Source organism: Abrus precatorius, unplaced genomic scaffold (assembly GCF_003935025.1).
Source record: "Abrus precatorius isolate BTA unplaced genomic scaffold, Abrus_2018 Scaffold6, whole genome shotgun sequence".
NCBI classification, from domain to species: Eukaryota; Viridiplantae; Streptophyta; class Magnoliopsida; order Fabales; family Fabaceae; genus Abrus; species Abrus precatorius.
Window position 1 is genome coordinate 12,862,336 of NW_020874406.1, and position 22,893 is coordinate 12,885,228.

The 22,893-nt window shown below is 30.3% G+C and overlaps 3 protein-coding genes across 5 annotated transcripts; all 3 read left to right on the forward strand.

Moving 5' to 3' along the window:
- Positions 1–7,295: 7,295 nt before the first annotated feature.
- Positions 7,296–8,045, forward strand: LOC113869734 (dehydration-responsive element-binding protein 1E-like). Its single transcript, XM_027506193.1, has one exon. It carries the CDS (start codon positions 7,296–7,298, stop codon positions 8,043–8,045), a length of 750 nt encoding a protein of 249 aa, XP_027361994.1.
- A 1,954-nt stretch (positions 8,046–9,999) lies between these two features.
- On the forward strand, positions 10,000–12,520 carry LOC113870201. The gene is made up of 3 exons (XM_027506798.1): positions 10,000–10,491; positions 11,738–11,858; positions 11,955–12,520. The coding sequence occupies exons 1-3, from the start codon at positions 10,000–10,002 to the stop codon at positions 12,518–12,520; spliced, it is 1,179 nt and encodes a 392-aa protein (XP_027362599.1).
- A 1,569-nt stretch (positions 12,521–14,089) lies between these two features.
- On the forward strand, positions 14,090–19,835 carry LOC113869501. Of its 3 annotated transcripts, none has more exons than XM_027505840.1 (9): positions 14,090–14,280; positions 14,934–15,085; positions 15,310–15,397; positions 15,997–16,231; positions 16,913–16,966; positions 18,021–18,118; positions 18,244–18,369; positions 18,503–18,592; positions 19,405–19,835. In XM_027505840.1, exons 1-9 carry the CDS (start codon positions 14,215–14,217, stop codon positions 19,531–19,533), a joined length of 1,038 nt encoding a protein of 345 aa, XP_027361641.1. In that variant the 5' UTR covers positions 14,090–14,214; the 3' UTR covers positions 19,534–19,835. The 3 variants fall into 3 exon arrangements, with proteins under 3 accessions (XP_027361641.1, XP_027361640.1, XP_027361642.1); XM_027505839.1 differs by having other exon boundaries at positions 16,892–16,966; positions 19,405–19,742; XM_027505841.1 differs by lacking the exon at positions 14,090–14,280 and adding an exon at positions 14,381–14,426 and having other exon boundaries at positions 19,405–19,800.
- Positions 19,836–22,893: the final 3,058 nt, after the last annotated feature.

Genomic DNA, 22,893 nt, shown 5'->3' on the forward strand with positions numbered 1-22,893 from the left:
TGAATTGATATTTTATCTTACATTAAATTTTGATATAAATAGTTCTGGCAAGCTTAGCTACTACAGAAATCTATTTATCCCAATGCTTTTTTTCTTTTTTTCCACAAAGGTCAACTATAAACATGAAGAAAATTTATTATTTGCAAAAGTGTCTCGATGAAATTTTGATTGAATGCTAGCACTGTACTCTTAATTAATGTTAAAATTATAAAGGTATATTATAGAAATTTTATTTTTTTTCACCTATAATTTAATGTTTCTTTCTGATATGTTTTTAATTTTTAATAATCTTTAACAAAAACTTTGAGGTTTTAGCCCTGGTAGACGAACTCAAACCTTATCTATTAAAATAAATGTTAATATTAAACGTAATGTTTCTGTAATTGTCAAGTTAGCAAACTTTACATTTAGTTTGAAAAAAAAATATTTATTTTATTAAATAATCCAGTTTTAAGTTTAATTTAGTAACTTAAAGTTTAGCTTTATAAAAAAAAATCCCACTTTGTTATTGGCTATATTAGATGTTTTTTAATTATTAGTTTGTATTATAATATTTAATATTTTTCTATTAAAATTTAAAATTAAATTGTATTTTTCTACTTTAACTTAAATTACCTGCAATTTTAGTCTTTTAAATTTTTAAAATTGGTCAAATCTTTGATTTTAAAAATTAACCAAATTTATCCCCCATAAAAATTTTTCTACTTGAAAATATTAAATTTTTTATTTTTTATTTAAAATTTTTGAGGTTGTAATAAAATTAAAATATGAAATAATTTTAAATTTTCAAAAGTAAAAAAAAATTTGAAAACTTGATAAAATTCAAAAGATTTTATAAAATGTGATATTAGGATTTGATGATATTTTTTTTATTTTAGGTTATATTTAATATTTTGGTTAATTAATTTTGCATGAGAAATAATTTAATCAAATTAATTTGTAAAAATTTTAAGAAAATAAGAAAAAAATTAACCAGTAATCAAATTTGTTAAATCTTAAAGCTAGAGGTTTTAATTATATGAAAAAAAAAGTAAAAGTAAAAAAGCATACATAATCTAAATTAAAGAGACAAAAAAGTACATTAAAATTTTAAGTTAATCTTTAATTTTGTAAAATATTATTTATTTTATCTTACGTAAAATAATATTAAAAAAATGAATAACATTATACAAATTCAAAATTTAATAAAATTTTTAAAATATCTAGAATAACTAAAATATTTAATATATGCAATTTCAAGCTAAGATATTCATTAATGATTTGAATATTGTCAGAGAAGTGTCACAAACAAATCTCTCCATTTTTGTAGTGTGAGGACGCGGACTCTGCAGTCTATTGCATCAACCCACTTCAACTGAGAGTTTCTGCATGCATTTCATTTTCTTATAAAACATTTTTATGAATATTTTTAAATAATTAAGCATTAAATAAAACATAATTGTACGTAATATTCAAAAACCCCAAAGCATATATTCAATATTTTATTCATATAAAAACTATTGTTTTTTAGGAGACATCATAGCTACATGTTTGCTATGAAGGTGATAAATAAAAGCACCTGACATTTACATATCTTTGAGTGTTCCTTTGACATCATGGTGACTGGGTTAAGTGTATCTTGAGCATTGCTAATGAGTCAACAGTAATCAAACATTGAAGGGCCAAAGAACGAAGTATCATGCGGTGTGTAGGTCGGCCACGACATGAAGTCAAAAAGGGGCACGTACGTGAGATTTAGGGTGGAAATGCTGTGTGTTGTTAAGTAATCCCTAAATCACAAGAAAGGAGCCATATTCGAGTTGGTGGGTTTTTGTGTGTAAAGCAAATCATAATTATATGCAAAAGCAATCCTCACAAATGGCCGACATCTACCTTCACCTCACTTTCATCCTTCTCATTTCCACCAACATCTAGCATCACTTTCTGTGATGAACTCTCACTCACTTTTTCTCTTTTCTACAGTGTGTTTTTGGTAGAGTTTCTTTGTCATCTAAATAAATTTCGGCTAAGCTAACTGCCATTTTATTTACAAGGTGCAAAACGTGGCCTTTATAGGCCAACATAATCAATTATTTTAAAAAGTTTATGTTGAAAAAGATCAATTAATGTCACTTAGCCGACTAAGATTAGGTTTACGCAATCACTCTACTACCGAATCTCAGCGGCCCCGCACTGTGCCGCCTTTGTCATCTTGCTTTCGGCAGTTTATGAAGTTAAAGATTATGTTGCGGACTAAAAAAAATCTTTAAAGTACTTGTCATTCGTGCATTCAAAACATGATACTGATATTTATATATTTAAAATTGCCATACAATTTATTTTAACTATACAAATTATTAAAAATATATATATTTATATTCAAGGTTGTATCAAAATAAGTTAATTTTATTGAAAAATAAATAAGTCATTTGCATTGTTTATCTTCACTACATAAAAAAAATAACACACATATTTAATGTAATTTTGCACATCTTGCTGACATCTCTAAGCTCACAATATTATTTTATTATTTTATAATTTTTTGCTACATAAAATTACAAATTTTGTCACTTAGAATGATTTCAGTGACATTATAAATTCTCATTTGACACACAAATATTCAAGTCTTTCGTATACTTAAAGAATTATGTATTGTTATAGTAAAAAAAAAGTATAAAGTAAATATTTATATTTATAATTTTTTTTACTTTTTAAATTTTTTTAATTTTAAAAAAATGAATTTTTTAACTATTTAACTTTTATTTCTCCTTATTATTAGTAAAAAAGTATTCTCTAATATAACCATTAACTTTGATACCGGAGAGGGAAGAGTTATAATCATTGAAAGTATCTATATGAAACAAAAACACATATTTAACTTGATTTGATACATGTTATTTACAATTACAAATTATTAACATAATTATATTATTTTATATTTTTTATCAGATGATTACAAATATTTTTAGCTACAAATTTATTAAACAAAATAAAAATTCTCATATAATACACCACTATCCAAGTCTTTGGTTACATAGTGTTTAAAAAAATATAAAATAAACTCTTGTATTTATAATTTTTTTGTCACTTTCTTCTTTAAGCTTCTTGGTATAAAAATTAAATAAATAATTTATTTTAGCCCAATAAATTCAAACATATTTGTAATCTTATGAAATAAAATAAAAATATTTACGTTTTGAGGTTTAACAGCAATGTAAATAAGTTTTATTTTCTTTGTTTATAATAACATTTGGAATTTTTTTTTTATTGATTTAGGCTTCTATATTTACTTTGACATGTTGAATGGATGTATTTTATTTGTTTGAAATAATATTTACAAACATTTCTTACCTGTATATGCTCAATCAAAAGGGAAAAAAAGTTAATGTCGTTATTTTTTTCATAATACGAAATGTTTGTGTAATTCATCCTCTTTTATATGCAAAAGAGCCTTCAAATTAAAAAATAAAAAAATTATTTTAAGCAATAAATAATTTAACTCTATTAAAAATATAAAAATACATACGACAATTTTATCTAGCTTATATCTTTATCAGATTTTGATGCAATTTAAATGGTATTTTTTATTTTTATTTATTTATTTATTTATTTATTTATTTATTATTATTACACTTAGAAGTTACAGATAATTGACTTTTAAATCTTGCAGATGAAAGTCCTACAAAATCCACACAAAAAAAAAGTCCTAAAATTAAAAAAGGATATTAAAAATATGTGAATGGAGCTGGGCCATTCCTGTTGAACTTGTCTCTTCGGAGTTGGACAAAATGCAAGCTAACCCAAAATGGATAAAAAATAATTCAAACTGTCCAATTATTGGTCTATTTACGCTATGTCGATCCAAAAAAAGAAAAATCGCGTTCTATTGATTCGAATTGATTCATTAATTTGCATTTCTTTTACTTTTGTAAATGTTTAAAATGTTAATTTTAATTATTTTATTCAATCAACTTAATTGAAAAAATAGAAAATGAATTCGTATTAAAATGTTTTTATGACAATTTTAGGGTTGGCGAGTAGCCTCCGCCAAGTTGGGTCAAATCCAGATTTTTATCCCCAATTTTGTTAAATCGACCCACTCATTTTGTTATTTGAGGGAGCTCGCTGGACTTGACCCATATGTAGACACCATTAATTAAATTAGTTTATATTATTATTTTTAAGCATTTAGTGTATATTATATATAAATCATGTTTTATTGGTGACGCAACTGAAAAAATTACAAGGCCATCCTGAAGACTAACAGAGGCACAAGCAACATCTTCATAAATATCAATAAGAATAAGAATATCCTCAAGAGAGGAGAAAATCTCACTAAAAAAATTGAAACGGTTAAATTTTATAATTAATGGTAGTTTTAATCACCTCTAAATATTTTTTTAGTGGTTATGATAAAATTGGTAATGTAAAGCTAAATTTGTAGCAATTTTGAAATGCTATTAAATTTTAAAATTTGTAGCAGTTATTTAGTAGTAGTTTTGAATCGCCGTTCAAATTTAAAATTTAAATTTTAGACTGCGCATGATCATGTTTTGTTTTTGGTGCGAGAGTGCTCTATTTTTTACTTCCACACTTTTTTTATTTTTATCTTCTACTTAGTTTTTTCTTTTGCTATTTGGGTTCACATTCTATTTATTTTTTAACATCACAACATATATATTATATAATTTATAGTGTACAGTCGTTGGAGAAAAGTCATTTTTGGAGAAAGTGAAAAGGATAGTAAAAGATTATTGAGGTTGTCACGGTTGGATAAGACATTTTGGTGATAGTGGCAGTGGCGACAGCGATGACAAGGGCAGTAATGATGGCAGTGGCAGAGAGAATGGTGGAATTCATGAGGCTAAGATGGAGATGAATGATAGCTTTGAATGGGTGATGAAGAATAGGAGATGAGTGATGTTTCTTATATTATGTTATTTGAAACGCTAAATTCCATATTTTTTAGTGGCAGTTATGCAAAATCGCTACTAAATCTTACCTTTTTTGCGACGGTTATGCAAAACTATCACTAAATCTCATCTTTTTTGCAGCAGTTATACAAAACTGCCGCTAAATCCTACCTTTTTTTGTAGCGGTTACACAAAACCTCCATTAAATCCTGCATTTTTTATGGCAGTTACACAAAAATGCCTCTAAATCTCGTATTTTATACCGCGATTACTAAAATTGACATTAAATGTTATTTTTAAAATGATTTACTAGTCATTATTGCTAACCGCCGCTAAGTGACGCATTTCTTGTAATGTCTTTTGTGAAATGTGCGAAGATAGCTACTTAATTCTTTGTACTCTCATACTCAAGTTTCGTATATTTTAAAATACAAATCTAGAATGGTTTCTCCCACCCCTAGCCCATTCATGGTGTTTAAATCAATTTTGAGAAGCTCACGTCAGTCTTTTGAGAAAAATGATCACATCCATGCAATTTTCCCCCGATAACTTTGACCTTTAAGCATAGCACCAATTATTTTATAAAACAAACTATCCCACTTAGAAAGAGAAGGGCAAAATCTGACAACGCCATGAGTTTCAATGATGAAAAGACAAGCTCACTTAATGGTCAATAATTCAGTTCGCTTCGTAAATTTTTCATAGACACAAAAGAGAACACTAATTAAGAATCACCAATCATTGAATTAAACCTTCTTTTTTTCCCCTTCGACGTTGATACATCATTTAACTTTGATTTATGATAGAAACCAAGTAGAAACATTGAGTATAACTTCTAAAGTGAATAAAAAAGAAACAAAGTCCCGGCTATATTATGCAGAAAAAACTGTTAATTTAAATATACATTTTAACATGTTAAAGACATGCAAATTAGCTTTGGATGAAACACAAGTCTTTGATTCGAGTCTCTACTATAATCGATGCTTTGTTCTACCACTTCATTCATTGTTTGTGATGAGGCAATTTGTGTGCTAGTGCAGCTCAGTCTACCGACCCTTATTTTTATAGGCCTCAATATTTGATTGGCACTGTTTTCATATTTTATTTTTTAAAGTTTTTTCATAAAAAGTAAATATTCAGATAAAATACCTTTTTTATTATTATTCTTTATTTTTTATCAAAGAATATAATTAAAACAATGACTTCTCATATTATAATGGTATGAAAATAAAATATGAACACAAATTTTTACTTAAAATGCATGAAATTAAATAATACAGGTGAAAAGTCTTATGCAAGGTAATAAGTCATATACGTCTGTAATGGAGAAAATAAAAAGAAGTTTCGTATGAATGGAAGATTAATTGAATTAAAAAATATTGCTTTAATTTGATATAAAATTGTAATAAACATGTATTATAAAATTGTTAATCGTTAGGATAAGCTTTGATAGTATAGATTTTGTCAAACAAAAATTAAACTGCTAGTAAAAAGTTTGAAGGCTTATACTAATAAAACTTAAATATTTATTATATTAAAGATATAATAATAATTTAAATATTTGTTTTTAAATAATTAAAAGTGTTAAATATAGTATATTAAATCATACTCTTGAAAGAGAGACATGATACTAAGATCTTTATTTTAAATAAGAAGAGTGCTATAAATGTTTTTTACATAGTTAATAAACACTTTTCAGTTTTCAACGCTGTTTTTATTTTATCTTTTATCCTTTTAACTTTTTCAAAAATCTTAAAGTAAAACGGTGCACATAGAACTTTGGAGTGACTTAATAATTATAAGAGCAATAATATTTCAACAACCCATTCAAAAGTATAAAACATATGTTAGAAAAACATAAATAAAATAATATCAAATAAAAAATGATAATAAATTTAAGATATAAAAATATAATTATTGTAACTATGAAGCGGGTTAAATAATTTAAATAAGGAATAGTATTAAAATCCCAGGGAGTAAAGCTGTCGGGCAAGCCGTGACAGCGACCCATGTATTCCAGCTTCATAGCAAGCATAATTACTACTAGTAACTAAAATAAGGATAAAAACACGTTTTAAACCTTTTGGCATTACCACTAATAGCTAGCTGGAGCCTGAAGCTGAAGTGGGAGACAACGAGGTCAAAGTGTAAACAACAGCTTGTTGCAACTTAGTATCCAAATCAGCCTTTGCCAGTGCCAGCATCAGCTATTGCATTAGGAAAAGTTAACAATTGTGCTCTAGAGTGGTGAAAGCCGTGGCTTCTAATTGCCCTGTCCCACTCATATCCGTGTCCACATAGGAGTTATAAAGCTATATATACTCCGCACACTCACTTCCTCAACTAACACACACACACACACTCAACACTCACAAACCAAACAAACGAAGCCAACCTTTCGGGATGAACACTTTCAAACCATCATTTCATGAGTTAAACTACGGAATTGGAGAGGCATCTTCTTCTTCTGAAACAAGTTCCTCCAGCCATAGAATTATTAGGACTTCTCACTCAGACGAAGAAGTCATATTAGCATCGGCGCGCCCAAAGAAGCGAGCGGGGCGAAGAGTATTCAATGAGACAAGACATCCTGTGTACCGAGGAGTGCGACGCAGGAACAAGAACAAGTGGGTTTGCGAGATGCGTGTCCCAAACAACAACTCTAGAATTTGGCTCGGGACATACCCAACACCCGAAATGGCTGCGCGTGCACACGACGTTGCCGCGCTCGCGCTTCGGGGAAAATCAGCGTGCCTCAACTTCGCTGACTCCCTGTGGCGGTTGCCGTTGCCGGCGTCCACCTGTGCGGAGGATATAAGAAGAGCGGCGGTGGAAGCTGCCGAGTCATTTGCGGCTGAGGACAGCCAGCACCATCTGAAGCAGAGTGCCAAGGTCACAAGTGTTGATTATGAAGTTTGCAGCGTCGGGGATAACATGGTTGTTGAAGATGCAAACGATAAGCCCCTGCAACAAGAAAGGATTTATGTGGATGAAGTTCCGGCGGCGTCAGAGCTTGAAGACTTGCATGAATTGCTTCTGAGCATCGCGGATGAGCCTCTAATGTCTCCTCCACCTTGTGCGAGAGATGGTTGGGGCTGGAACGACGTGGAGATATTTGATGCTGAGGTGTCATTATGGAATTTTTCTATGTGAAACCTGTCCATTCCATTCTAGGTTTGATGATTGAGAACATTTTTGTTTTTTGTGTTAGAACTTTCCTATGATTTTCTACTTTTCTTACCTTTTTCTCCCAACTTGTGACCAAGTTGAGTGGAGTGGAACATATGATAGTTACTTGTATGATACAGTGGCTTAATTGTTTCCTAATTTTTATGCTAAAAAGTACCGAGCTGGTAAAAGTAAACACTCTCCATTGACCCATTCCAGCTATAAGCAAGACGTGGATTGACCGGATAGCTTTGTTAATTACGATTAAATTTCGTAATCCGTAAATAAACATGAATTAAGCACTCACGTTCCCATAAGCCATACGCTTGCAGCTACGCCACGGACCCCACGGCAACCATGTTGTAATCAAATGTTGTGTAATTGTAACATCCCCTTCACAGTTGACACTCCATTTTTAACGTCATAGTTACACTCCCCTCACGTCATGTGCGAGCTAAAATAGCGACGTGTTTTTGTCACATCCTAACGGAGTATATACTTTCGGAAATAAATAAATAATGTAATAAGCAAATATTAAATAAAGTTAGTTATTTAAATATATGGTAAATATATATTTGTTGTCTTTTAAAGCCATATATATATATATATATTATTTATTAATTATATAAACTACTATAAGAAAGGTTTTTCTAACAAAATTATTCATATTTAAAGAGTTAACTAGTGCTGTCATATTTAATAAGAGGCTAATAAATAAAGGTTTAATTAAAAAATAACTACTGTTTTATTAAATTTATTTTATTAAATTAAAATAAATCTGTTTTTTTATTGTTTTCTTATTTATTATATATATTTTCTTCATCCATTGTAAACTTAAAAATGGGTATATAAAAGAACCTTTTCTTATGGGTTCCGGAATAGACCTGTTTGCACCTGGGAAAGAAAAACAATCAATGAGTTGCAGGTGGTATCTATCAACGGGAGGAGATAGACAAGGACATGTGGGAAGAGCGTGGTAGTCTGATTCCAAAAGGTCAACTCCTAGTCTCTTCACAGTCTGTAATAAGACTATAAGTCTATAACCCCCAATCGTTTTTATTTTTTTGTTGTAACCCCCATAAATTTTAGGGCCCCTACAATTATAATTTTTTTCGCAGCAAGGGTCTAATGTATGAATTAGTTACAAACTTTAATAAATTATCATTTTTGTTATAAATTAAAAATGTCATATTAATTCCATTTTTATTTGTAAATATTTGTAGTAATATTTTATTATTTTAAAACCTAAAAATTTAATATATAAATATTAAAATAAATAAATCTCAAATTAAACATGTGTTTTTTTCTTAGAATGGAAAAAAAAATCTTCTCGTTCTTATACAAGCCAATTATCTTGCAATAAATTGCAAGTCTTTCTAAGAAATTTTGGTTATTTTCAAATTTGAAGAGAGCAGTAGAGACGAAGCATCGAAGCTGCTCTTGCTTCTCCTCAAGTGAGCTATCATTTGTATAGTCTCATGTCATAACTCTAACAAACTGTCTACTGTATATTTTATTTATCCTCATACTATATAATATATTTCAGATTTTCGCTGCGGAACCTTGTTTAATCTTTCATTACTTCTCCTGCTCTCTCTCTGTAGACAGCAATTTGTCTCTTTCTGTTTCCCCTCTCCGGCTATTCAAATAAACATCTCTCTCTCTCTCAAGCATGGTTGTGACCCCCAATGGAAGAGGTCCGCATCTGATTTTTCAGAAGACGAATTTATGGTTCCCTCTGTTTCTTCCTTTTTAACCCACACATTTTGCATATTGCGCCAATCATTAATTGCTTCTTTCTCTGTCCCTCTCTCATATATCATTCAAACCATTAACTCCACAGCTCACCCTTTTTCTTCCTTCCTCCCTCCCTCATATTTGACTAATTAATTTTCAATCTATAACATATTTTCAAACTCAAACGCATTCTCACGCAAGAATGGCTTCTGGTTCTGATAAACCTCTCAGTTATCCCGAAACTAGCACTCTGTTATTGCTCAAGGATTATCTAAGGGACGATCTAAGTTCATGTTCATCCAGCGGCTTCAGATCACTCCCCCGCCGACAATGCTGCTTCCAACCTCTCTCTTCTTCTTGTTCCGCCCAATCGACTCTTCGCAAAGCCTCGGAAGCATTCCTCAACGCTATCAAATCGGTAGCCATTTCAGCTCTACAGAGGTCTCCCTCGTTGACCCAAACCCAATGGTCTACAGCCAAGAGAGGTCACCGTCTTTCTACAAGCCTTTCTCGGAGGCTGTTAAGCAGAAGCTTCTGGAGAAGATCGTCCAAAGGAGGTAAAACTACCACATTCAAGAGCACCGTCAACACTAACAGCTGCCCAGAGTCACATTTCACTTGTTCGTTAACTAACGCTGAGATCGAGGGATCAGTTACAACAACTAACACATGCTCCGTAACTAACTCCACAAGGGTAAGTAAAGTATAGTTCCAAATTGAATTGAATTGAATTATCGCTGCTTTAATTTTTTTTCTGATATGAAAATTTGGAATTTTTTGTCGTATTTAGAAAGACCCGAGAGATAGTTCGAGCAAGTCGCGAGATGTTGTTTTCTCAATATTCTGTCGGTGTTGATGTTTATCGTGAATTGGTTTGGTTATTTTATGCTTTTAACTAAATCGCAGTGCGATCCATCGCCGCACTAACACTTGACATTTTATCCTGCAATATTGGACAGATGTTACGTTTTTGAGTCGTCATGAATTGACTTCCCAACGAACAAGTCTTTTTGGACTTCGTGTGTGGTAGAGGGTCCATGAGTTAATTTAATGGGACTAGGCTTCTCAAGTAAACGCCAACTAAAAAACAAGGTCATAATTATGTTCTTGTAACTCATTTTGATTATTTTTAACCATCCAAACGCGGGACCAGAAAAGAATTTTGAGTTATTAATATTCGACCAGAGCATGAAAAGTGAAAATAATAAAAGGTGCATGCTTGGGCTTTTTTTATATGAAAAAAATTTTAAATACCAAAATATAGAATATTAAGAAAAATTCTAAAAAAATATATGTTTTTTTTTTCAAAAATGACACCTTTTGACATTGGCAAGTTTTGGATAATTTAAAATTTTTTATTATTTTTTTAAATATGTCATTAGCTAAATTTGGTTTTAATATTTTTAAAAAAATTATCGTTGGTAATTTTTGATATTTTATAATTTTTATTTATTCTATCATTGAATGCAACAAAAATTGTCAACGACATTTTCTTAAATCCCATATTTTTGTAATGCTTAAAAAAATTATATATTTTGATATATATTATTTTTATGTAGTATATAAAAATAAAAATTGCATGCTTGTCAATTTTTTTCTTTTGAAAAAAATTTTCAACTTTATTTTTTCTTATCTCATTTTTATCGAAACAACTGCAAGTTCTAGAAATTCATAAAAGGGGTTTTGCTATAGTCGCTTATAACATTTTTTTATAATCTTTTTATTGCCTTGTAAAGAATGTATTAAATAACAATATATATATATATATATATATATATATATATAAGGATTTATTGTCTTAAAAATATAAAAAATATTTACCATTTTTGTCGTTTAATAATAAAAAAGATTTATAGACAGAAAAGATATGGCAGGATTTATTTATTTATTTTCATTTTCTAAGGAGATTTATGGATTGGAAGTTGACTCGTGTGTAACAGGATTGGCCAAATGAGGAGAAGGAACAATTTAGTCCTGTATCCGTATTAGATTGTCCATTATTTGATGAAGATGAAGTTATTACGTCTCCATTCGCTTCTATATCATGTTCCCGCCAGGAAGGTCATTTTCTCTCTTCCTTCCCCCATCTTAATTTCTCTCACATAAATATATTTTACTTTATCTGACAAATGCGAGCATATGATCATCTAATTACAGTAGCCAAACACAAGCATATGCAGAAGACTCGACATTTCAATCGCGTGGCTTCACTGAAGCCCGTTGCTTTAGAGAAAAAGATATCGTGGTTAGAACTGCAGAAAGATGAATCAATAAATAACCACCCCACAGAACCTCGTCCAGTGTTTGTATCAATTACGAATACACAAAGCAGGAACAATAACCCGCTTCGTGACACTGTGGAAGAGAATGCCCGGGACCTTCTCACCCTTTTTAAAAAATCAATTCCACTTGTCTGTTTGAAAATTGAGACAGAGACCTTGCTGTTTGATTTCTTCAAACAGAGTATCTGGGAGAATTGTGGTATCGAAAATATAATGAAACGCCAACTTTGCGAGGTAGCAGAGGATTGGATACGTGGGCCAAAGGAACAATATTTGAGTTTTCAAGTACGGAAGGGAAGGGATACATACATTAAGGAGATGGACAAGTGTGGGAGTTGGACAAATTCTGATGAGGAAATACAATGCTTGGCCATGGAGCTCGAAGTTGAGTTCTCCATTAGTTTGGTCAAAGAGCTCGTCCTTGACCTCACCACGTGCTAGCACCAATAAGATTCAACTGCAAGTAGCTTATTCTATCTTCATATCTTTATTTTCTTGGTTTTTCCTTTTCGTCTCTTCTCCCTATATTATATCCAGGGAAAACAAGACGCCGAAATTTTCTAACTTTTGTGAGTAAAATATGGTTTTACTGATATCATGAAGTCACGGTTAACGAGTGTTGCATACACGTGGAGGTTTTTTTAGAACTTGGAAGAACTCAACCGACGTTCGTCTTCTCCAAAGCAGGCCTGTGCACTTTGTACCAAAACGTTGATCTAGCAATGTTGCTTATATTTAATTCATTTTAATTGTGTTAAAAAATAACATTTTTTAAAACAGTTTCATTGAGATAATAAAATAATACTTATTTAAAAGAAACTAAGTCGAACGAGCAACAATTTTGTAATGCGTAAGGTTTCGTAAAATTAAAAGAAATAAAAAAAACTAAAAACTTAAAAAAATAATATAGTATAGTCTTTTTATGCGTTTTTTTTTTCAAAAGTACAAAAATATGGAATTCTTGATAAAACTTCAGTATGCTTTTTTCGTTAAAAATTATCATCGGTGACTTTTAACTATTTTTTTAAAAAAATCTCTAATGATAATTTTTAATTATTTTTTATATTTTAGATTTATTATTATTATTTTAGAAATTATTATTAGTGACTTTTAATTTTTTAATTTTAAAAAAAAATTATTATTGAGATTTTATCATTTTTTTTTATCTTTAAAGTTTTGTAGCTTTACAAAAAATTGTTATTGATAATTTTTAAATTTTAAATTTTTATAATTTTTAAAAATACCATATTTCAATATATATAATTTTTAAATATTATATATATATATATATATATAAATGATCCTTCTTTTAAGGTTTTATTTTCTTTATATATTAATTTTCTCTCCATTAATTAAATAAATATAAAAAATATACAATAAAACATAGAGTTTCCTCGTAATTTGATTTCCCCGCCCCCCCCCCCCCCCCCCCCCGAATGATTTTGTTAAACTCCAATGTAAACAGACAATATAATCGCCATTCAATCACATCCTTAGATATCTATTACCTTTTTAAATACCAGGTTTTTTGGCAAAAGAATATCTATTTAATCACTACTAAATTGAATTTATGCTACATTCTCTGAGAAGGGAAAAGAAAAAGTAGGAATTTAAAAATAACCCAGGATAAAAAAAAGATAAAGTGTGTCTCATTTTAATTTTTATAATTTACCTTTCTTTCTTTTAGTGGAAGTAAAATAAAATATATAATGGGTTGGACTTCCTTTCAAAATTCGGAGATGAAATTGCCACATCATTCCCATTGGGCTTAAGCAAGACCAAGCATATGCATGTGGCCCTCAGCGGTGTAGATATGCAATCGGGACAGCACGTGCTCCATGTGAATGAAGTTTCCGGTATAAAGATAAACCCTAGTCGAAGTCCATCCTACGGTTCAAATTGAAAGTGAGTTCCCCACCCGATCCAAGGGACCCAATTGACCCATTTAATTTTGAGAAAATATATTGGAATTTTTGTGTTTTAATAGTTTTCTTTTCTTTCCCTCAGAAAGTGCCCTTTTCAGAAAAGGAGGCTTCCCATTTCATCTAATTCCACTGTCTCCCTCTAACTATCGATTCCTGCTTCTGCGTTTGCGTAACTGGTAATTGTCCCAAAAACCCTATTTCCCATAATCGATGATGAAAGGTTCGAAGCGTTTGGCCGTGTCGGAACCCAACCCGCCCGATACCAGCGAAACGACAGTAAGTGTGACTATTAACGCAATTGTCTTTGTCGTTCTGAAGCTTCCGCTAATTTCCAATTTAATTCGTTTTTATTTATGTACTTTACTTCCAACTTCTTACTCCCAATTTTTAATAGGAGAGGATTTTCAAGCTAGTTTTCAACTGTGAGAAGCATATTGATGCATTTATTTCATTTTTCTTTTTTGTTCTATTGATTTATCTACTGTTGGTTGCGCACATAAGATGCTCGTAATTAGCATTCTGAATTTTCTCCTTATTTTATGATTCAGTAATTGTTGGCTGTTGATTGAAGAACAATAGCACTTGGAAGTAGAAAATAGTAAATAGCCGCTTAGAAAACTGGTTATTTCAAACGTGCTTTTGATTGTTAACCGTCTTTGACAATCAGCCGCTCGACCCATTAGTTCCGGTATTGTGGGAGAGTGGTGGGAATTAAAACTGGATCGTCTCTCGCTAATATTTTGCACTTTTTCTTGACGGTAGTTTTATGCTTTATCTTCAATGTTGAATTTTGGTTTCTAAGTGTTTGACTTTTGCTGAGTCATGCATGTAACTATAAACAGCTCGATATGACATCCCTTCTTTATTGAGAATTTTGAATGAGAAAGAATAATTGTACTTATTTTATCTCCATTTCCACCGTGGTGCAGTTCCGGAATAAAAGGATAATGGAAGGGTCCCTCTTTGATTTCCATAGGGCTGAACCTTCCCAACAACCAATGGTGGCAACACCACAATTGGATATGAAACGGGCAGAATCATCACAGCAGCATGTGAGAGCTTTAAATACCCAGTTTGCAAGGTTCATCTTTTATTTATATCAACAATTTGTCTTTTTCGATTTCCCCATTTCAATTTTACTGTTCTGTACTTTGGGTTTAGCTTATTTGTTTGTCGTTGTTACACATCATCTTGTCTTGATATATTACAGTATAGGTTAAAAGATTTTGCATTGGTAGGGTTAGTAATGACATGTTGGCTCTTGCATAACCTTTCTCATTGTTGTGGTGTATGTCTTCCTCACAGTTGGGTTCAAACACAACTAAAGAATCATCCTGATGAGCTTTGGGAAGACGGTGTCAGAGATTACTTAGATCATGCTTCAAGCATTATGGTAATTCCTTACATGGTTTAATTCACTAAAATCTATGTATCATCTGTACTTATAATTTACATGGTTTTTCTATCTGTACTCATACTTAATGTGTTATGGAAGGTACCATTTTATAGGAAGCTGATCTGATATCTTGTAGTAATGTTACTTTGCTGGCTATGCGTGCTGCAATGAAATAAATAGATATTTGCACACTAATGGGCATGCCTACATTCATGAAAACACTGAAGTTCTACTTGAGAAGTAACCATTGATGGTTATAGTAGTACTATTTCTGTTTCTTCTACCTAGACTTGGAATCTGTTTTTTGTTAAGAGGGACAAGTATAAATCATCTTATTTTATTTATAATATAAAACCCTTTCACCTGCTTCCTACTCTTTATTTCCCTGGTGGGATAGCAGCTAAAAGTGTTGGAGCATATTTGCTTGTTACTCCTAGTCCTTGGCTTCTTGCACCCCAAATTCTTTGAGCTAGTATTAACATGCATGTCCATTTTTCATTTAGAATTATATTGCTACTCAGGTACTCTAAATAATGGTGCAAATCATTCATATACAGAATTGAAAAAGTTCACCTTGTATAGTTGTATTGTTTCAGGAAAAATTTAGTGATGTCGTCAACTGGCTCAAAGCAAATGCCACCAAGGCAGAAAATTTGGCTGGTGATGCTGGTGCTTCATTTTCTGGGAAAAAGTTCTCAACTGAAGTAATGAACAAGGAAAATAAATCTTTTGGAGAAAAAACTGGGTCTACTCCTGTTACTGCTGCTACAAATTTTACAAGTTCATGGAGCACTGGAATGTTTTCAAACAGTCAAAATCTTTTTGCATTTGGTATGTCTGTTTACATTTAAAAACGATGCCCAATATGTTCTCTTCTTACACTTTATTTGAGGTCACATTGGTGGTACATTAGACTGGTTGCATTTGGTGATGTGTCACCAAATAATTGCCTTTATTTTTTGTCAAAGCTTTCTCTAGAAGCTGAAAAAAAAAGGGAAAATATTTCTTCTAAATAAGCTGAACCAGAATATTACTTCTATAAATTTAAAAGCATAAAATTTTGATTGTATGTCTGCATATACACACACACACACACACACACCATGTCGGATAGTAGATTCCATTTTACTTGTGTCAAACTGGCTCAGGAATCTAACAATAAATTGGAGCTTTGTAAAGAATATTCTATTGCCGTGATGTGTCTGTGTTAACTGTCTTTGAAGCGAAGCTAGTTATCTATCCCTGTACAGATGCTCATCTCATGACTGGAACATCTTATTGCATTTTCTTATAAATTTGTAAAATAAAACATCTTATTGCATTTTCTTATAAATTTGTAAAATAAAAGACTGTTGATAAATAACAAAAACAGTTAGCAAAGTTAACAATACATGTTTAATAATCTTTCCTAGCATTTATTTTAACAAGTTCAATGCTATATATGTTGAACTTGGGCGGAAAATTATATCACTTTTGTGACTGGCTGCTAAGTTTCCCTCTCTCTATTTTTAGGACATCAAACTTCAGCTCCACCTAACAATGAGGCTTCAAATGATGTAGATGGTGGTGAGGGCTCATTGCTTTTTCACTTTATTCTTGCTGTTAATTGTTTTAGCAATTATACTTTATATTTGATTTTTCTGATTGTGACCTTTTCTGATGCCAGAGGTCTCTTTGAAGAAATTCATTTATCTTTTAGTGTCAAGTTGTTCTTGTTTAATTATAAATGAAGGTTGCTTCCTTTTATTGGTGGTAGGTGGTGCTGATTATTGTATGACTGGCCATCAATATCATGCTGTTGTATGGATATATATTTACCTCTTTTCCTCAACATGCAATGCCTTAGGTGAAAGATACCCTATGCTGAAAGAACAATTAAATCTGCAGCTTTTGCAAGACAAAAATGGAATCTTTTTGTTTTTCCTATGAATAGTGAAAGGAACTCCTATTAGACATAAAAAGGAGTACGGGTCATTTTGTCATTGTCTGTTATCTCGCTCTAGTCTCAAATCTGAATAATATCATTTCTTTCATTCCTTTATTTATTTATTTATTTATTTTCTTTAGAACGCCACTGGAATAGATTTGTTATTAGGCAAAGGGCACTGCTGGTTCTTATCCTTTGACTAGTTTTCTTTTTCACTTTACTCAGGGTAAAAGGGACAGTTTTGTCCAAATATTCTTTTACTGATGGTAACATTGACATTTTAGAAACACTTTTACTGATGGCCTTGTACTGTGGCTCAATGTTATGCAAACCATAAATAATCTTGTTTGTCATGTTCGGGCCTGTTTGTTTGAGTTTTTCTAGAGAGTGTTTTTTTAATTTAAAGATGATTATCAAAATTATGTAACAATTGAAAAAAACTAAAACTTTAAAATTAAAAAAAAAAAACAAACGGTTTTGGAGCTTTTCTAAATAAGTTACCAAAGTAGCTTATGAATAAAGCTCTACCACGAAATTACTTTTTCTAAGCTTAAACTTACCAAAGTAGCCATTTTTTTGTTTATACTGTCACTAGGTGGAGTTACATTTAATAATATTCATGGCATTATCAACTATAACTTCTCTCAGAAAGAAGTAGGCATGATGAATAAAATATTCTTGATTTGGCCTCAGAAAATGAATTGGAGCAGCCTAGCAGCCCATCAGTGAAGAAGTCAGAAGAGAAAGGTGTTGTAGTGGTACATGAAGTGAAGTGCAAGCTTTACGTGAAGGTATATTTTTTGTAATTTTGTGTAAATTTTTATACCAATATATAATTATATTGATCATTGCAATTTTGGGGCAGCATTTTTATTTTTCTGCTTGTTTCAATTCCACTTCTCCTTGGTATGTGCAGTCAAGTGATCCAGAAGATAAGGATGTATGGAAAGATAAAGGAATGGGCCAACTGTCAATTAAATGCAAAGAGGGTGTTAGCAAGGCTACCAAAGAGTCTAAACCTACAATTGTTGTTCGAAATGAGGTTTGTTCATCTTATATATTTTTAGTGCTTATAGACTTGTATCTTCTTAGGGAATCGATCTAAATGTAATATATGGTTATGTCATTGAGAACCTCACTTATGTTTCAGTTTCTGTTACCTTAACTGATGGCAGGTAGGAAAAATTCTTCTCAATGCCTTGTTGTATCCAGGAATCAAGACAAATATGCAGAAGAATTCTCTTGTTGCAATATTCCATACCTCGGTAAGGCAATGAAATATTGAACATTTAGCTAAATACCTGCAGATGATTTGCATGCACACACTAAAAAGAAGTTTAATATGAGCTAAAATAAAAACAGCACTGTATTGGATAACAATGCTTGAATGTTTTGAGATTAGAAAGGAAACTTGAAATGTTTAAACTAGATTACAGTGCATGCAGTTCTACATAACTGTTAGGGATGATCACCAGCTGAAGTCAGGTGTTCTAGGCTTGTAGCTCATCAGTTAACCTGTTCCTAGGTTCAACATGCGTCCTGTGTGTCATTGAAGTGGTTTTATACTTTTATCACCACCAAAGCTGTTTAGTCCATCCTTTTCTACGTTTCTACCGTGATGGGGCGATTAGTTTCGCACTTGGTGCTTCTACAGCTTCTTCTATTGCAATTATTGATAATCAGTTTTGTGGGGAGGACAAAACAAGATATTCTATATTTTGTTGTCAAACAATCTCTACATGTAATGTAAAAAAAAAATCAGCTTAAAAGAAATTGAAAGCAGTCTTTTTTATATAAACTAATATCATTAGCTTCTCTAAGTGTTTTATTTGTTTTTATAGGAGAAAAATAATATGATAAAATATTTATGATAAGGGTCCTGAATATCACTATCATTCGATGGTCTTTGTTGAAAAAGCCTGTACCTAGTTGTCTTAGATGGTTGTTATTTGAAAAGCTTCCCTTCATTTAGATTCTCCAGTCTTTGCATTCTCATTTATTTATTTGAGCAGTTTTACCGCACCTTCTACGATTCAGTTGCCAGCGGAAATGTATGTTAAACTCGAGAATTTTGTAGGGTAATGCTGATGGAAGCGGTGGAGAAAATGATAGTGTTGTTGCACGTACATTCTTGATCCGGATGAAAACAGAAGATGATCGAAATAAACTGGCTTCAACCATCCAAGAATATGCTCCAGTGTCTTGAGAGTACACGATTATTGTGCCACCACGACCCATTAAAAGTTATCGAAAACTGGATCCGTCTTCAATTTTTCGTTTCAAAAAGTTTTAAATTTTTTTTGGGAAGTGTCATTTGTTAGATTGTGTTGCCAAACCTCGTGTTTGGAGGCTGTTACTATGTACCATAAGAGAAGATTTGTAGTTGACTTTGGTCGCGGCTAAAGTACCTTAGATTAATGCAATTGTCGTTTTAAGGGTGATGCATGCATTACCTTGGACCTGCCGTTTTTTTCAAAAGCCAGGGAAATAGCTTTTTTGGGCTGTCTTAATCAAATTTTCTACCGCACGTTTACTCATTTGAGGACAATTAGGATAGAGGATTAGGGTATGCTTTTCACATTTAGACAAAATGTGACATGTTTTAATATTAAATTTATTGTTGAGATTAATTTTATTTTACGTCTTAATCACGGATTTCTGATAGATGTACTTTTTAATTTTTTTGCAATCTCCATCAACGTTTTGATAACTGTAAAATAAATCCATAATATATTTAGAGGAAGAGAAAATTATTGACCGTTATGCATAAAAGAGATGGATCTTAAATTTTAAATAAACAGTTAAGTTTGCAAAGTTAAGTTATTTTTTTTAAGCTTTCTATAACATTGTCCTCCTCTGTAATATTAAAAAGTTGTTCTTTTGATCCTATTCATAAGATTTTTTTATTAAAATTATATAAACTAAAAAAAGTTATTGAAACTAATTAATATATTAATTTTTTAAAAATAACTATAACATTTTAAGGTTATTTTAAATTAAAATTAAACTCGATAATAATAATTGTAAAAACAAACTAGAAAGGTTCAATATTTATGAAAATTAAATATATAAAAAAATAAGAATTAACAGAAAATTTTAAACAAGTATTATAAAAAGGATTAAAAAAACATTTTTGTAATGTAAATATAGTTAATATTTATTCTTTTTATTGCAAGTTAAAAATCAATCATCTTATTAAATGTGGGCGCACGCGTACATAGAGAAAGAAAGAGACCAAAGTTACCTTATAATTAGTCGTTGAATATTAATAAATTTTTAGACAGGGACCATGTCGTTTTGTTATTATTGTTATTATTTGTAGGAGCTTATGAATCATTTTTTACTTTTTTCATTTATTTCAATAAGCTTTTTGTATGGCTTATTAACTAAATTATTTTCAATTTATTTCAATAAATTTTATCATTTAATTTATGACGTAAGATATATATTGAAAAAAATGTTTAAATAAGCAAAGATACCCAATATATAGTCCCACATGATTGAGTGTGGCCAGTTAACATGCCGTATTGCAGTAGCTGTCCCATTTGTAAATTGTACGTGATTTTAATTTGAATGGTGCAAACTGCTTTGTTGCAACCAAGTCTCACTTGCACACTTTTTTTCTGGAACCTGAAAAGGCTTACTATTTCTCATTATTCTACTTTTGTACTCATTTGGTTTTGTCTTGAGGATAGTAATAATTTTTTTAACGCAGGTGCTTAAATGTTTTTTTTTTTGTTAATTATTAAGTTTTAAAAAAGTTAAAATAAACTTTAAAAATTAATTTATGAGATTACAGTTTTGACTCTTTGAAAAATTAGAGTTTTATTTTATTATTTGTCTTGGTAGCATATATTATGAGAGCAATTTGTGTAAGGGTTAAGTCTGATAATAAAAGGAATAGTAAATTTTGTATAATATCCCACTGATCTACCCTAGTTAGGTCCGAATGATTGTCTTCGCTTTTCCTTTTTTGGGTCATTGCTTTTTTTTTATTGACATTTGTGACTATAAAGTTATAAATTAAACAAATGTTATTATTATATTTTTAGGCCTATAACAAATGTCGTTATAACCTGTAATGTTGTAGAGGCTCAGCTCAAGCCCACGAGGCCATAGCACTGACACTCCACGGTAACTGAGCCCACTTTACCAACAACAAAAAGAACACATTTCATCATTAGAATTTAGAAGCTCATCTTTAAGTTGCTCCACGTTGAGAAGAGTCAGAGATGATTAATATTTTGAACTCAGTTTCACGAGAAAGAAAGTAGAAACCACCCAACCCTTGTCAACAATCACACCAAAAGATGGTTAGTTCTATCGTGTTTCTCAGTGGAATGGGTGCATATATTTATGCTCTGTATTATATTAATTTTTAGTAAATTAATAAAAAATGACCATGATTATTTATCTATGATCTACATATTAGAAGATGGAGACTAATTCTTTTTTAGTCCTCTAATTTATTAGAAATTAATTTTATATTTATTAGTTTTTGTTTGACTAAGAATTATTTAAACACAAAAATTTATTATAGTTTAATTATGTGTTATTAAACATGTATTAAAAAATCATTTCAGTTTTTAAATTATTATTGAATCTATTTTATTTTGTTTTTTCTACGATGTAAAATATGGGGAGAGAAACATATTATTTTTATTATTGGAAATAAATAAACATACAATCACTTTATTTTAGTTTTCTTATCCTAATATTATATTAGTCACGTGTAATAATTTGAGAGGGAAGGAAGATGAAGAGGAGATACTTGCATGTGCACTTTAAACAACAGCATAGCGACAAAAATTTCAGTGCAAAGTGTAATGTCTGTCACTTCGCTCTCACACCAATGGTCCGTCCCAGGGGTCCAGAAGCATTATATATATATATATATATATATATATATATATATATATATATATATATAATGCAAGTATTTTTTTAATACAAATTTTATTATTGATTAAAATTTATTAAAAATTATAAAAATAATATAAATTTACTTTTTTTATAAATAAATATTTTTTATTTTTAATAAATTTTAACTTTTTAAATATAAAATATAATAGTTTACATTACATACTCTTTTGTATATAATTTTGTTTAAGGTTTCAAGTTTTTACACACATTTCTGATTACAAGTCTTATTAACTAATGTCTTAACTCTTAGAATATTGGTTAAAAACAGTAAATAGAAATGTGTTTTGGAAAATCGTGTTAAATATACATAAAAAAAAAACTCATCGGGAGGATAATATTATACTTTCTAATGTGTTTTTTATTTATATTTTTTTATTAAGAGGAGCTAAACATTTCAGAACATTTTATTTATAATTTTTTAATTGATAAAGACATCGGTTACTATATTTTATTTTATTTACTATTTTTTATATTCTTTTTTTTGTAAAAAATTATGATTAAATTATTTTCTAAATAAATATTTTATTTAATGTCATAAATAATTATATTTTTATTTATTATTTTTTAATGTATTAAATAGTGTAAATTTGCGCGAAGTTGGAAAAATAAAATACATGAAGTATAAATAGAAATATTTTAATTT

Bases quoted from the DNA above. Each gene is read 5' to 3' on its own strand.
- LOC113870201 (XM_027506798.1), top strand. From the start codon at position 10,000: ATGGCTTCTGGTTCTGATAAACCTCTCAGTTATCCCGAAACTAGCACT. The intron at 10,492-11,737 runs GTAAGTAAAGTA...CGTGTGTAACAG, and splicing joins CCGTAACTAACTCCACAAGG to GATTGGCCAAATGAGGAGAA. The intron at 11,859-11,954 runs GTCATTTTCTCT...ATCTAATTACAG, and splicing joins ATCATGTTCCCGCCAGGAAG to TAGCCAAACACAAGCATATG.
- LOC113869734 (XM_027506193.1), top strand. From the start codon at position 7,296: ATGAACACTTTCAAACCATCATTTCATGAGTTAAACTACGGAATTGGA.
- LOC113869501 (XM_027505839.1), top strand. From the start codon at position 14,215: ATGATGAAAGGTTCGAAGCGTTTGGCCGTGTCGGAACCCAACCCGCCC. The intron at 14,281-14,933 runs GTAAGTGTGACT...ACCGTGGTGCAG, and splicing joins CCGATACCAGCGAAACGACA to TTCCGGAATAAAAGGATAAT. The intron at 18,370-18,502 runs GTTTGTTCATCT...AACTGATGGCAG, and splicing joins CAATTGTTGTTCGAAATGAG to GTAGGAAAAATTCTTCTCAA.